The sequence below is a fragment of the Loxodonta africana genome, chromosome 1 (assembly GCF_030014295.1).
Source record: "Loxodonta africana isolate mLoxAfr1 chromosome 1, mLoxAfr1.hap2, whole genome shotgun sequence".
In the NCBI taxonomy this organism is placed as follows: Eukaryota; Metazoa; Chordata; class Mammalia; order Proboscidea; family Elephantidae; genus Loxodonta; species Loxodonta africana.
This window is the reverse complement of record NC_087342.1, coordinates 137,573,522-137,589,068: the sequence shown is the minus strand read 5'-3', so window position 1 is coordinate 137,589,068 and position 15,547 is coordinate 137,573,522. Positions and strand designations below refer to the sequence as shown.

At 39.0% G+C, this 15,547-nt stretch overlaps 1 protein-coding gene across 1 annotated transcript in view; it reads left to right on the top strand.

Annotated features, from left to right (window-relative positions):
* IMPG1 (interphotoreceptor matrix proteoglycan 1) overlaps positions 1-15,547 on the top strand; it is a 127,425-nt gene that overhangs the window by 108,712 nt on the left and 3,166 nt on the right. Inside the window, 1 exon segment of the mRNA XM_064294647.1 lies at positions 5,919-6,114. Coding sequence (XP_064150717.1) covers positions 5,919-6,114 — 196 coding nt within the window.

Genomic DNA, 15,547 nt, shown 5'->3' with positions numbered 1-15,547 from the left:
CAAGTGTGATAAAAAAAAATAGGCCCTCAATAAATGGGAGCATTTTTTCTGTATAGTTACCTTGGCCACTCCTGGTGAAGCCAGGGACACTTCAGGGACAAGGTCTGAATGAAATGACATCAATGCCCTGGTTACAGCCAGACTCCACATAGTAAGGACTAAACTAGGGCCTCTGGGTGCCAGGAAGGACTTGGGCCTTCCCTACCAGCTGCTAACCAGCAGTTCCTGACCCTGCCTGACTCACTAAGGTCGAGTGCCCTGGGCTGCCTCTTCAGAGAGATTGTCAGATTTGCTCTGCAGAAAAGTTGCCCACATGGGCCCAGGAGAGAAAATTAAGACATTTTGCCAGCAAGCAATCACAGGAAGCCCAGAGGATCCCCTAAACCATGCTAGGTGTTTATTTAGTGTGGTACAGGCTCATGAAACATCTCTAGTGCCAACCTTAAAACTGATATGTTTAAAAGGGATTTAAGCAGATCCAGGAAGCCAAAGCAATTACACACAAATTAGTGTTTATATCAGCCATAAGGACTTCACTTCTTCAGATCCACACAGAGTTTGATTATGACTTGAAAATATTCTTCTAGGAAATGGCAGCTAACTGTTCCCTTCCTAATATACTATTGATCTCAAGTCTCTTTCTTATGCCTCTTTCCAAGCTGGATACCATGTCCAGGATAGAGCATTTTAGGTGGTTGCAGCATAATGTTTAGATTATTAATATTGACCAAATCAAGAGCAAAGGGTGGGAAGTTCAGACTAATTTGTTTTGTGAAAATGCCTAGGGATGGGTTATGGTAAAGGCAAATATTTGTTTGGCCTGCAAATGAATTGAGTCCATTGTTCTAAGGAGAAATGTCTTTGGGATGTGACAAAGAAATGAAATAACTACACAGAGAAAGCTTTGCTAAAGGAAGTTCTGCTCACTATGATTGCATTCATCTAGAGCCAATCTCTCTCTTCCATCTATTCCATCTCTCCCACGGCACTTTCTCCCTAGAATCAGCCCACATCCAGTTCTCAGGTGTTGCCCAAAGTTGTAGGTGCCCCTTGAAGGATGACATGTAAGCAAAGAGGGTCATCAACACATCTAGGAAAAATATTTTTAAAATAGTAAGAGTGGAAGCAGCGTGTGTTGTTTCACAAATCAATGGTGTAAATATGGTCTCTTTCCATTATGATTCAAATTAATTGCTATTGCCTTCATGTGCCCTGGTGGCACAGTGGTTAAGAACTCAGCTGCTAACCAAATGTCAGCAGTTGGAATCCACCAGCCACTCCTTGGAAACACTATGGGGCAGTTCTACTCTGTTCTATGTGGTTGCTGAGTTGTAATCAACTCTACGGCAATGGGTTTAGGTTAGTTTTGGTCATGTGCCATATTAGGAGGTGATCAACAGCTCTCCATTGAGGCCCTTCCCTTACCAGGAACTTCCCCTCACACAGTCCGCAAAGGGATCTGAATGGAAGTCAGAAGGCTTGAGCACAAACAAGCATGACCTTGGCAACACCCAACTTCACTGAGTCACAGCTTCCTCATCTGCAAAGTGAGCAATTAATCTAGATGATCTCTAAAAATACCTTCTAGCTCTAAAATTCCATCTATCTAAAATCCAGAATTTTATATATGGATAAAATTAAAATCTAAAGCAATAAGCTGGTCTGAAATTATTAATGCTGAAGGTATTGAAGGGCCAAGTTGATATTTGTTGAATGAATGAATGTTGTCTTAGTATCCAAGAAGGTATACCTAGCAAACAAGACCTGAGCTGGGTATTTGAAGGTTCCTACATCTTCTCTGCAGACTGGTCATGAATAAATAACAGGAGAAAAACTGAGTGAACTTGTTCTTCAAATATACCTGATTCAAGGACCCCAAATTTGGATAAAACTAATTTCTCTAATGGTGTCTTTCTCTTCTCTTAGAGGAGAGGTATACTATGCAGTTTTATTGACACACAGACTATGCCTGGCCAGGCCAAAAGGAAATTACAGTAAAACAGAAACATTTGTTTTCACAGGGAAACTCTTTTGGTTATAAACTTCCTCTTACTCTTCAGAGGGGCAGACTCCATGCATTCGGTCAACTTCCTCAGTTAAATATGTTTTTCCACACAGAGAGGGGGAAACGGAGCCTCTAACTATTCCCTTCTGGCTTCTGGTTTCAAGATTACAGCCCTGCGTGTAAAGTTGCTGACAGCTGTTATTTACTAAACCAATCACCTGGGCTGTCAGGATGGATTTGAGCTATTTTCTAAACAGTGACAAGGATCCCTTAACATGGCCAGCTTTAGGAACTGAGAGGGAAGGGAAACCCATTCACATTAATGAGGCCTGGAGGTCCTAAGGGACCCTCAAGCTGCAGAGTAAGATAAACTTCACACAAAGGCCGTTAGCAGGTTTGCCTTGCTGGGAGACCAAAAATATGTTTTCAAGGACCCACTCTTGCCCAAACCCCTGGCGTGGTCTGATGTCCCTCATTGTAGCTTCCTCCACCACAAGGAGGCGCTGAATCAGACCAGTGATTCCATAGTTGTTCATTGGAATACTCATCCCACAAGACAGAATACCCCTGCACACACACTGTTTCCATAGTCAGTGAGTATAACAAAGCAGCAGACTATGTTTTCCACCTCAAGATTCACCATACACAGTAGCTTAGTAATGACCCTAAGAGATTTTAAAGTAAAAAGAAGGGGAGTAGGTTGAGGGAGAAACAGAAGAAAGGGAGCAGGGAGAAAGAAACCTGTTATGTTTATTTCATCCATCATTTTTTTTAACCTTATTTAGCCACTGAACCTTTTTAGTATAAAACTTATTAAATCCTGCTGAATTAGAATTCTGCAAATGTTGCCACTTGGGAAATAGAGGACCAGATAATCACTGAAGTCATCCTAATTCGTAAAAGTCTAAGTTCTATTTCCATATCTTCTAAAGCACAATTCTGATCATTCCCCTCTCCTGCGCAAAACCTCTCCATTGCTCCCACCTGCCTGTAATGTTCAAATTCTTCACCATGGTATTCCAGGCTCTCCAGAATCAGACCTCAACTTAGTTCTCTTAGTTAGTTCCCTTTCTTCCCACCCATGATTCTCTGCTCCCTCCAGACTGGGTTTCCCCTGCTCTTCCCTGCCAACCATAAAAATGATCTATTTAAAGGGTGTGACTTTCATGAATAGACATATGCGCACCCATGTTCACTGTAGCATTGTTCACTATAGCAAAAAGATGGAAACAACCTAGATGCCCATCAACATATGAATGGATAAACAAACTATGGTACATACACACAATGGAGTACTACACAATGATAAGGAACAATGACAAATCTGCGAAGCATCTCACAATATGGATGAATCTGGAGGGCATTATGCTCAGTGAAGTCAATCACAAACGGACAAATATTGTATGAGACCACTACTGTAAATCTCACGAAATGGTTTACACGCAAACAGAAACAATCTTTGATGGTTACAAGGGAGAGAAGAGGTGGGGATGGAAAAACACCAAATACAATAGATAAGTGGTACCTTTGGTGAAGGGTAAGACAGTAGGCAGTACTGCGGAAGCTAGCACAGCTTGTCCAAGGCAAGGTCATGGAAGCTCCGTAGACACATCCAAACTCCCTGAGGGACCACATTACTGGGCTGAGGGCTGTGGGGACCATGGTCTCAGGGAACATCTAGCATAACATAATCAATTGGCATAACATAATTTACAAAGAAAATGTTCTACATTCTACTGTGATGAATAGTGTCTGGGGTCTTAAAAGCCTGTGAGTGGCCATCTAAGATACTCCACTGGTCTCAGCCCTTTGGGAGCAAGGGAGAATGAAAAAAAACTTAAGACACAAGGGAAAGGTTAGTCCAAAGGACTAATGGACCACACCACAGCCTCCACCAGACTGAGTCCAGCACAACTAGATGGTGCCCAGCTACCACCACTGACTACTCTGACATAGATCACAAAAGAGGGTCCTGGACAGATCTGGAGAAAAATGTAGAAGAAAATTCCAACTCATAAAAAAAGACCAGACTTATTGGCCTGACAGAGACTGGTGAAACCCTGAGAGCATGGCCCACAGACACCCTTTTAGCTCAGTAACAAAATCACTCCTGACATTCACCCTTCATCCAAAGATTAGACAGGCCCTTAAAACAAAACGAGACTAAAGGGCACACCAGCCCAGGGGCAAGGACTAGAAGGCAGGAGGGGACAGGAAAGCTGGTTATAGGAAACCCAAAGTTGAGAAGGGAGAGTGTTAACATGTCATGGGGTTGTTAACCAATGTCAAAAACAATATGTGTACTGTTTAATAAGAAACTAGTTTGTTCTGTAAACCTTCATCTAAAGTACAATTTAAAAAAAAGTCAATAAAAAAAAGGATGTGACTTTCCCACCTCTCTGCCTCTGCTCATGCTGTTGTCTCCATTTGGAATGCCTTTGCTAGTCTTTGCATGTACAAATGCATCAAACCAAACCAAACCCATTGCCTGTGAGTCTAATTCCAACTCATAGCGACCCTATAGGACAGAGTAGAACTGCCCCATAGGGTTTCCCAGGCCATAATCTTTATGGAAGCAGGCTGTCACATCTTTCTCCCACTGAGTGGCTGGTGGGTTCAAACCACCAATCTTTCGGTTAGTAGCCAAGAGCTTTAACCATTGTGCCACCAGGGCTCCTTGTACAAATGCAACCCACTTTTAATACTGAATTCAAAGCATTCCCCTCCATGGTGATCTCTCCTCTCACCTTATCCTCATATACTAGACAGGCTACTGGGCTTCTTGTATAGAATTATCTGTATTCACTCCTTACCTTCTTCTAGGCTTCTTGGAAGAATTAAGTGTCTTCTACACAGTTCCCTGTCCCTCAGTTTCTTGAACATAATAGGTGCAAGTACATGCTTATTGAAAGAATAATCCAAAGAATAAATGGCTGATGGGATTCAACAGGAAGCCCTGCCAGGGCAGAAAGAACAGTGGTCTGAGGACCAAGAGGCCTGTTCTGTTCTGCCATCAGCATGTGGTGACTGAGGCCATTCCCTTCTCTGCCCCGGAGTTCAATATGCTCAGTTCTAGAACGACAGGAAAGGGCTGGTGGGGCTAAGTCCTTCCAGAGCTAAATCTTTCTGAGATTCACTCGATTTATTATAGTCTGCTTCCAAAAGAATTTAAGGCAACTCTATGAAATTAAGAATAAAGTGAAACAGAACAATTAATGATAAAAGCAGAATAGAAACAAGAGGTCTATTTTAATTTTAATAGGGGAATAATTAAGCCAAAGGAAATAATCTCTAACAATAGAGTCTCAGGGATCAGCAAAAGGCTATGAGAAATTTTTTTTTTTAAGTGGGGAATTGATTCTGGGCTCTCAAAATTGTCCACAAAAATGACTACTATGTATTAGGTTTCTCTGATATTAGATACATATAGATACTAAAATAAGTTTACAACACATGCTTACCTGAAAATAAACAAAAACAAACAAACAAAACTCCACTGTCTAATGCAGTGATTCTCAAACTGTGCTGTCCAGGTCAGAAGCATTAGCTTCAGCAGGCAGTTTCTTGGGATACGAATTCTCAGTCCCCCTCCCAAACTGCCTCAGTCAGAAACTCTGATGGTGGGCCTCAGCATCTGTGTTCTAACAAGGCCTCCAAGTGATTCGGATGCACACCAAAGTTTGTGTGTAATATTTGGAACTAAATATGTGTGTTATCATCTGTGTCTATAATCTCATTTTTCAAAGATACAGAAATCTGTGGTTCTGTTTTTACTCCAGCCTGCTTTCACTCCTGTGCAACCCACAACAAAATGGGGTGATGGCTAATACATTTGATCTCTTGCCTTCAACTTCTGCCAGCTTCACTGCTTACACATCCATGCGTTCACTAAAATCTGCCCTGTCTCTTACAGCTGATAAAGCAGATCCCTGCAAATTCCTGGCCTGCGGGAAATTTGCCCAGTGTGTAATGAATGAGTGGACCAAGGAAGCGGAATGTCGCTGCAGACCCAGATATGAGAGGCAGGGGGGCCTGGACCACCTGGACCCACGTCTCTGTGGCCCCGAAGAGAAATGTGAGGTCACTCAGGGAAAGGGAGCCACGTGCAGGTAGGTCAAGCACACTAACTTTACAGACCCAAGAATTCATTGCTCCAAGAAACTCATTATTAATCTTTTAAACCCATGGCTCTCTAACTTCAGTGAGCATTAGAATAACCCAGAGCACAGCTTGTTAGAAAACACATTACTGAGCCCAGCTGTGCTGTTTCTGATTCAGTAGGTCTGTGGTAGGGCCCAGATACAGCCACATTTTAAGAACTACTGCTCTAAGCCCTGTGCAGTATTAAGACCAGTAGGGAGGAAAAGAAGGTGTGTCAGTTTTAAGACAGTATGTTACATGGTCTACCTTAATTGGGACTTTTTAAAATATATAAAAATATACACATGGGGTCATCGTGAGTCAAAATCGACTCAGTGGCAGTGTGTGTGTGTGTGTGTACATATGTGTATATATACAGCTAGTCCCCAATTTACAACATATTCGAGTTACAATGAACCACACTTACGACTATCCAGTTTTTTTGGTTTTTTGTTTGTTTTTGTACATCTTATGGTTAGTAATACGTACTACATACAATACATACAACATTGCAGTACATAATTTGCTGATGTCATCATATTTTTAATTTATATGTAATGCTTCCATCCCCCAAAGACAAGTAAAGATCGGATTTATAAAGTTACTGATAATATATAGCAATAATAATGAAAACTAAAAAAAAAAATGCGGTATTTGACTTACATCAGATCCAACTTACAACAAAGCTGTCAGAACAGAACCCTGTTGTAAGTTGGGGAGTTGTCTGCAAACATAGTAGCATTCATCAGTTTATCATAAGAACTCTGGAAAAATATAGCAAAGTATCATGTGTAATTCATTGCATTAATCACTATTATCTTTTGGTTTACATGTTTATGTAGAATTTATTTTCTAAAGCAAAATAGAACCAAATTAGCTTAATGCTTTTTTTACTTAGAACATTTCCTTAAATATATTCTATAATTCCATTTTTAATGATTGCATAGTAGTTCATTCTGTAGATGTTTTATCATATATAATCAATCCTCTATTTCTAGACAGTGAAGATTTAAGATGCTCTTTAGAAGGAAGAAGTCAAGATATAATGGGCCTTCTAATCATGAGCCAGACTTTAGGTGTGTGTGAGGCTCAGGGAATGATGCCAGCTTTTTCCAGTCATGACCTTCTAATCACACAACTGAAATTGTGCTCAGTGTTGATCCTCTCAGACTCATGTCATTATCAGTTCTGTTGGTTTTGTTTGTTTGCTTTTACCGTCCTCTTGCTCATTCTAGTGACCACAGCTCCTAATTTCCTTTCGGGGGACTTGTGGCCATCTGCTTGTACTCATGAGAGATTTAGCCTCTTCCTTGATGAGCCATACCCTGTTCCTTTAAAGTATTAACACTTCAAAGATAATTACTCCAATGTACTGGAGTCCAGACAAATTGTGATTAAATTTTTGGCTCAGCAATTTACTAATCAAGTGGCCTTGGACAAATTACTTAACTTCTCTAAACCTCAATTTCCTTGTTGGATAATAAGACTAATACAGCCCAACTCATTGGATTACTGGAAGGGGTATAGAAATAATGTTTATAAAGGATCTTTACAAAGAATATAAAGGACAGGGTATCTACTCAGGGAAGTGAGGATGATAATGATGTCAATTTCACCCAAATTAATCCCAATGAAAATCCCACAGGATCCTTTATGGAATTTGACATTCTGGTTCTAAAATCAAACAAAAAACGTTGCTGTCAAGTCAATTCTGACTCACAGCGACCCTGTAGGACAGAATAGAACTGCCCCATATGGTTTCCAAGGAGTGGCTGGTGGATTCAACTGCCAACCTTTTGGTTAGCAGCCAAACGCTTAACACTGCGCCACCAGGACTCCTTGGTTCTAAAGTTTCTATGGAAATGAAAAAGTACAAGAGAAAATCTTAAAAGTACACTCATGGAGGGCTGCTCAGTAAGACAGTAAACCATATGTAAAGGAATAATATTTAGGACACAGAGATAGACAATACCTCAATAGAGCAAAATATAACCCCCAGACAGGGCCTTATATATTAGCGAATTTGTATGTAACAAGCATTTCAAACCAGTAGGAAACATGGACCAGTCAGTAATGGTTGGAGTACAATTAGAGTTACATTTAGAAAAAAAGGAAAATTAGTTCCTTATAACGCACTAGTGAATTCTACATCAAGGATCCAAGCCTGAAATCAAAACTATGTAAGCATGAGAAAAAATATTTTTTAAATATTTGTATAATCTTGGGCTAAAAAAAAGAACTCCTTAATTAAGACACCACCCCAGAAACCATTAAGAAGATGACATCTGTAGAAAAAAATACACCATAAATAAAATCAACAGGGATGCAATAAGGTGGGAGAAAAATGTTTACAAAATACATTACAAAGGATGAACATCAATAAGAAGAGCTCTTTCACATCAATAAAAAGACAAATATTAAAACGAGCAAAGAGATGTAATTCGTAGTCATACAGAAGTGCAATTCACAGACGAAATACAAGTGGCCAATAAAACCTAGAAGATGCTCAATCTCACTGTAGTCAGGGAAATCTAAAAACAATGAGATATTGTTTGTTGCTCATGAATTTGCAAAAAAAAAAAAAAAGGTGGATAATATCCAGTGTGAGTAACACTGGGGGACACTAGGTCTATCAAGCATTGTTGGTGGATTGTAAATCGGAAAATCCTTTTTTCAAGAGAAATTTGTGTCTATCAAAATTTTAAATTTGACTCAGCTACTCACTTTCACCCTATTTTTAGACATTTATACTCGTAAAAACAGCTGTACCTGTGCACTATGATATGCGTACCAAAAGTTCACTGCATCACTGATGCGAATCTTAAAACAGTTGTATAGCCCATCCGCAGGGGGATAGTTAAACAATCTGCCGTGAATTTTTCACTATGGAACCAGCAGTTAAAACTACTAATATAGCTCCATGTCTGGAATAGAAAAAAACCAAGACGTATCATTAAATGAAAAAAGAGAGTAGCTCCTGTTATATAATAAATGAATAATAAAACTATATGCTTTATAAGTATATTAGGTTCAACCATATGGCATTGCCATATTGTCATCACAATTTGTCAAATATCAGCAATTTTGTTTGGTTCAATCTAGTAAGTAAATGCATACCCAAAATTTGAAAGGACAGATGCACTTCACTATCTTTCCAGTTAAGAGGAATGTAATTGGGGGCCAGGTTTTTTATCATGAGAGTATGTTCATGTATCACTTGTGCAACTTGGAAGGAAGAGAAAGAGGGCCAGTGAGCTCAACCCTAAAAAAAAAAGGGGGGGGAGAATAAGAGGGTTACACGTGGCAGCTGTGAGCAGGATGCAATCAGCCCTATCAGCTCTTTCAGATGGCTGTACATTTATAATTTTAAACATTCCTCTTTCTTGAATAAGAAAGATCGATTTAATTCTAGGTTGTCATAAGTGAAATCAATAAAGCGAGGTACCAGGTGATCTGGAACGGAACAGCTCTCACGAAGGTTTGTCGTGCTCCACTTCCCCCACCTGGCCTGCTTCTGGGGGATAATACTGACTTGAGGTGTCCTGAGCAGTAATATCTGATGCTCCTCAGACCAATTCAGTTCAACAAACATTTTTGAGCACCACGTGCCAGTCACCATGTTAGATGCTGGGCCATAATAGGAAGGAGGGAAGAGAGGGAGAGAGATACTCAATTTCTTTTCAGGAAGGTAAGAGAAATCCCATTCCTGCCCTTTCCAACTCCCTGATTTAAGATTCTTTTAAAAATGTTAAGTACTGAGCCCTAGTATCCTTAGCACTGGGACAAACCCCAGCTGCCCCCACGAGCTCCATCAGACGCTTAGGGGAGAAGACACCAGAGCCCAGCAGTGGTCTGAGAGTCCCTCCTGGATCTCCATCATCCTGGATCCCCATGACCTGCTCCCCCTCCCATCAGTTATCTCAGTTCCTCAAGAAATGTCATCATTTAGGCAACTGACGTTTACTTTCTTGGGGATCAGCTGACAATTTAAAGCCTAATCAACCATATGTTAAGACAATGGCAAGGTCAAATTCCAGCTCTGGCCCTAACTAAGCCTAATCTTGAGCAACCTGTTTCCCCCTTTTAAGTCTCAACTTTCTCGGCTGTATAATGGAGATAATAATGGGAATAAATTCATAGATTTAGGTAAGGAATAAATTAGATGCCCCTCAGTGTAAACTGCTTGGTAAGGACGGCTATTAGTGTTACCGGTTCGGTGTGGTAATTATTACTGAAAGGCAGCCTTGTAAAGAAAAACAGATTCCTACCTGGCACTTCAGCCTAAACTCACAAGCAAACAGTTGAAGCACTAAGTGTTAGAAAACTTTCAAAGCAGCATGATCTAAAGAATTATAAATGCAACTGTTGTTATGCTACCTGAAAGTGAAGAAAGGGATGAAAAAAAGGATGTTGAAGGCAAATATTTTACTGGGAAGATGGCTCCATTGACACACAACAAGCAATTCAATTGATTTGGTTGCCAGTCTACTGCAAAGTCATTGTCATTCACTGTATTTTCACCTTTATTTTTCCTTCTATTTTTTCCCACATTCAGTATCTATGAATACACTCCCTCAGTTTTAGATGTCCTATACATAGATTCAATTGTGCTAAAAACTTACTTCATGAAATTCTCCCAAGAATAAACAAAATTTTCATTTTCAAAGGTCCTTTTTGTGGCTTAATGAGGTTGACTTTTATTAATCACAATTATCATTATACATACACAGAAAATGCAAATCCAAAGAGAACTTCAAGTAAATTATTTATGACTCTTCCACTTCAAATAAAAAATTTCACCTTTGTCCTTTAATAGGCCTAATGTGTTCTCTGTGTCATTATTTGTAATTAAGTAAATGATGGTACACAGTGATATTTTGGGGAAGTTTTAAGCATATGAAAGTATTTGTTATAACTATAGCCACGTCACACTTTTACTCATGCTATATCTCAGATATGAAAAAGGGAAGGCTCCATTTTTTTTTCTGTAAATAACTGTCCTAAACTCTCTTATGAGCCCTTTCCCCACTGAATAGCGGTGGAGATACTGGGCGGAGGGGGGGGGGGGACATGTGTGGCAGGGTTGGAGAGTTAGTTCAATAGTTTTTAAAATTTCATCTGATCATTAATTTAAGCAATCACTTTAAAGTAACTCAGTTTCCTTGGAAAAGGGAGGCTCAGAGATTCTGTCCCCTTCCTTTCTCCACGATGGTACCTGGATATAGAGGTCGGGGTTGGGGTGGGGATCAGTGATGGCTCTCCTGGTCTTACCAGGTCCTTTGGCAAGTTCCTAGTTCCATATTTCCCTCACATTGTGATCTCTTGGTTCTGACCCCAGGCCTCTGCCCATCCACTGGTATTCTCAGAGCTTCTATCCTCCAAACCTCTCAACGAGAACATGTAGCAACCAAAAATGCTGCCTTACCAGGGGGAACAAGGAACTTGTTGCTCAACCTCCTCAAACCATCTCTCTCTCCCTCTCCTCTGCTTTCTTCCCATCAAGTACTGGGATTGGTATAGGATTTTCCTCCTTCCTGTAATGAAACCCTCCTTCCCTCTTTCTGTGAAATTATAATGGACAGAATGTTGCAAGAAAGAAAACAGTTTACTGATAAGGGAACACATCAGAAGGTATCCCCCAAATATTATACCCATTGTATAGTGTAAAGAGGAAAAAAGCAAGGTGCAAACTGTATATACACTATCATCAGAAAGTATATAAAATATAGAGAGAAGAGCCTAGAATTATATACATTCAAATTTTAAATAAGTTTTGTTTTTAAATTATATGAACAAGATGCTATTATGGAGTTGCTTTTCAGCAACCACAACTCAGAACTTGAAAAATAATTCCACTTTTTTCTTATATATGTGATTTGTCAATTATTTTCTAATATTCCCAAACTCTTCTTATATATGTGATTTGTCAAATGCATTTCAACAGGTTGAAATCTTCACACTAATAATTTATATTCCTGTGACTGGGTATTTTAGTTTTATATAGATTCTTATAAAATACCTTATTTTGATTTCTAATAATAATCAGTAAAAGCATTTAGAAAAATATGTAGAAGATGATTCGTGAATACTGAGTAAATTCAGAAACCCCTAAACCTTCCTTCTCAGAGAAATGTTCCTTCCCATCCTAGATGTCTCTTTTAAAATACTCATCCATTCAAACGCCATTCAGTTTGTTTGAGTTTTATTTTGCATTGTTGAAAATAACTTATCTGTAACCAATATAGAGCCTATATAAAGTGTTTAAGAATAATTTTGGGGGGGGGACCTTATCTTTAATGGTAAACATAGGCAATCATCAGCCAATGTCCATTCTGTCTGAGATCTATAGTGCTAGAAGTAAACAAGCACGTCAAAGCTTGCATTTGAAACCAGACTCAATATACAAATCAAGAAGGATAGTGAGACAATCCCACGAGATGCTACTCATAATCTCGTATAACCACATGCACATTAGAACGTGTGCCATTTTGATTTTCTGAAGCCAAGAAAATTGCAGAGCCAAAAACTGTTCACGCTAGCGTCATAAAATAACAACAGGACACAAGACCTGATATTGACCAAATGTCTGGGACAAAGCAAACATCAGCTACGTCCTGAAATACCAGATAGTATTAGGGACCATACTTCAAATGAAATTTTGTAGTGAATGAAAGAAAGTGACACTTTTCACAGCAGGAAGTAAACTTGAAGAACTTCATCTTCAAGACAGGAATGGTAAATAAATTTTAGTGTTGATTATTAGTGGCTACATGGATTATGTTGAAAGAGATTGGGAGGACACATTTCAATTCCATGAGGAAGAGCTCTGTAAGAGATTGTCTGCTTTGGTTGTTAGAAGGGAGCATAGTTATGTTCATTCACAGACTATTTGCCATCCCTGCCCCAAGAGATGGGGATCTAAATAACCTTAAACGTAAATAGGTTTAAGAAGAGAATATATTCCAAGTAAGTTACAAAGTTAAAAATATTTGAGGTGCATCTCCAACCCTTCAAAGATATCCTAAAGGGCAAGCATGTCCTCTTACCCCTGGAGGCACCAGCAGCGGTAATATTGGAATGAAACATTGGTTTGACATCATGTGGCATTTCTTAAGTTTTTTACAATTATTTACCTTCCAGATAATCAGGAAAAACATTCTGAATCACTGACTGCAGGACATGAAGAATTTAACCATCAAGATGGGGAAAGAAATTAAAATGTACAAAGTATCACTTAATCTATCTCAAGAGAGACTATTTGCTTTAAAAATTGTATCCACTTTCTCAACATCCAGAAAATATAAGCAGGAATATTCACTGGTCATCAGACTCTAGGTATATAGTTAACATTGAGAACCAGCATCCACCATGTTTCACATATAAAAGACATTCAATATGGACCTGAGGACTGATAAATTCTGAAGATGCTTTTTAATCAAAACTCAAAATGCAATCAGTGAAAACATGTTTTGATAATTCTTGGGTATTTACTTTTTAAGTATGCTTAACAAATAGTCAAGGTGATAGTAAACCAGGTTTGCTTCTGGCTGCCCTTAAAATATTATTCACAGATTTATAACAAGTGCAATTTACTAATTGCTTTTGAGGACTGAGCAATATTTGGAAGGAAAGCTCTTCATTAGAATGTACATAAAAAATGATTATTTATGTAAGAAGATGTAGGTCTTTCTGAATGCATGAAATGTATCAATATGTAAACACTGTGGTGAGAGTATATATGCTCTACATTTCAACTTCTGTAGTATGAATTACCTTCAATTCTTTGACAGATTAGTTTTATGTAAGCAATTACTGCCTACATAGTAGATCATTTTGTTGACAATTTCTGAATTGTTCCTTGAAAAGAAAACGGAGATAATCAGATATACATACCAAAGAAAATCTAACTTTTCTTGTTAATGCCCAGGCAAAGCTACTTTAAAGGAAGACACTATATTGGGCGAAAAAGTGAGATTGTACTATAAGACATGATTGATTCGTTTTCTACCACAAGTGAATTGTCTTCATAATAACTTCATTAAAAACTTCCTCAGACTAACATTTGTGTATGTATACCTAGATTGGCATCAATGTAACTGATTGTTCAGTAAATGTTTAATGTTTTTAGGGAAAAATGAATCCCTCAGTATGCTTCGAATGTCATCGATTATCAAGTATATTTGCTGCAAAATTTAATTTCAATAAAAATGATAAATACCATATTCATAGATTTACAATAAAACGGGTCTGTTTTACTGCACAGTCTCTCGTTTTGTTTTACGGATTAAGATAAATGATTTCAAGAATGAAGACTTTAATGCTGCCAATAGATTGCAAAATTATTAAACATTGACAGTAACATTTAAGCTTTTCAACATCAAAAAAAAAAAAATTCTTAACAATAGATACAAACTTTCGGGAAGCAGTATTCCCCTCTGGTTACAAACCCTTAAAAATTCAATCATGTTGGTCTCACAAATACATGGCTTTCACCCCTATTCCCACCTCAATCCTTAAGAGTGAAGAAATAAGATGTGGGACAAGGACTCCAAGTTAGGATATGATGACAAGTTGCCACAGACCTGAAAACGGTGGCACCCTCATATCCTTGAACTTTTCAGAGGAAAAACTGCTTGTTAGAAGCATGATGGGCCCACCTAAAGCACATGAAAAATTGAAAATCTACCACTACTACAGCCACATAATGTGCCCCATCCCCACCCCTTACACTTCAGTTGTGCTTCAACTACTGTAGGGAATGTTGTTTTTGGTGGAGAAAGAGTAGTTTAATACTCTATCTTCTCTGGGGAACAAGTGCCTCTCACTCTTTGGCTCACCCATCTTTGCACTGGTCCTTTCTAACAAGCAAGAAAAAAACTGGTGAGGTAAGACTGCCCAAGTCTCTGTCCACTCTCAGAAGACCCACCAGGATCATCTAGGTTCCAGGCAAGCAGCATGGAGTAGGCTGTGTAGACTAGCTTTATTGACAGCCTTTGGAAGGCCTCTCCATTGGGTCCCCTGTCTTTACATCCTATGTCTTCCCACAAACAGGGTTAGTAAGTGCTTGGAAAAAGGAAGCCAAGATTTGGCTTGCCTCTAATCTAGGCAATGAGTAGTTGTAGCTCATGCACAGTCCTTTCAGTTCCCTAGATGGAGATCATGTAAGAGTATGGGGCCAAAGCTCAAGGATGGTTCAATCACCTTGAGTGCCTCACCTCTTCCTATAGCTACCTAGCATCAGGCTTCCAGTTCTGGTGACTAGATGAAGTTTCAGGATCCCAGACCTCTGCACCTTACTCCATTTGAGACATGGCCAACAAGAGCAACATTTACAACTTTTTTGTTTACAACACCCTTTAACTATTAAAAGCACAAGATACAGGAAGAAGTTCAACATAGAAA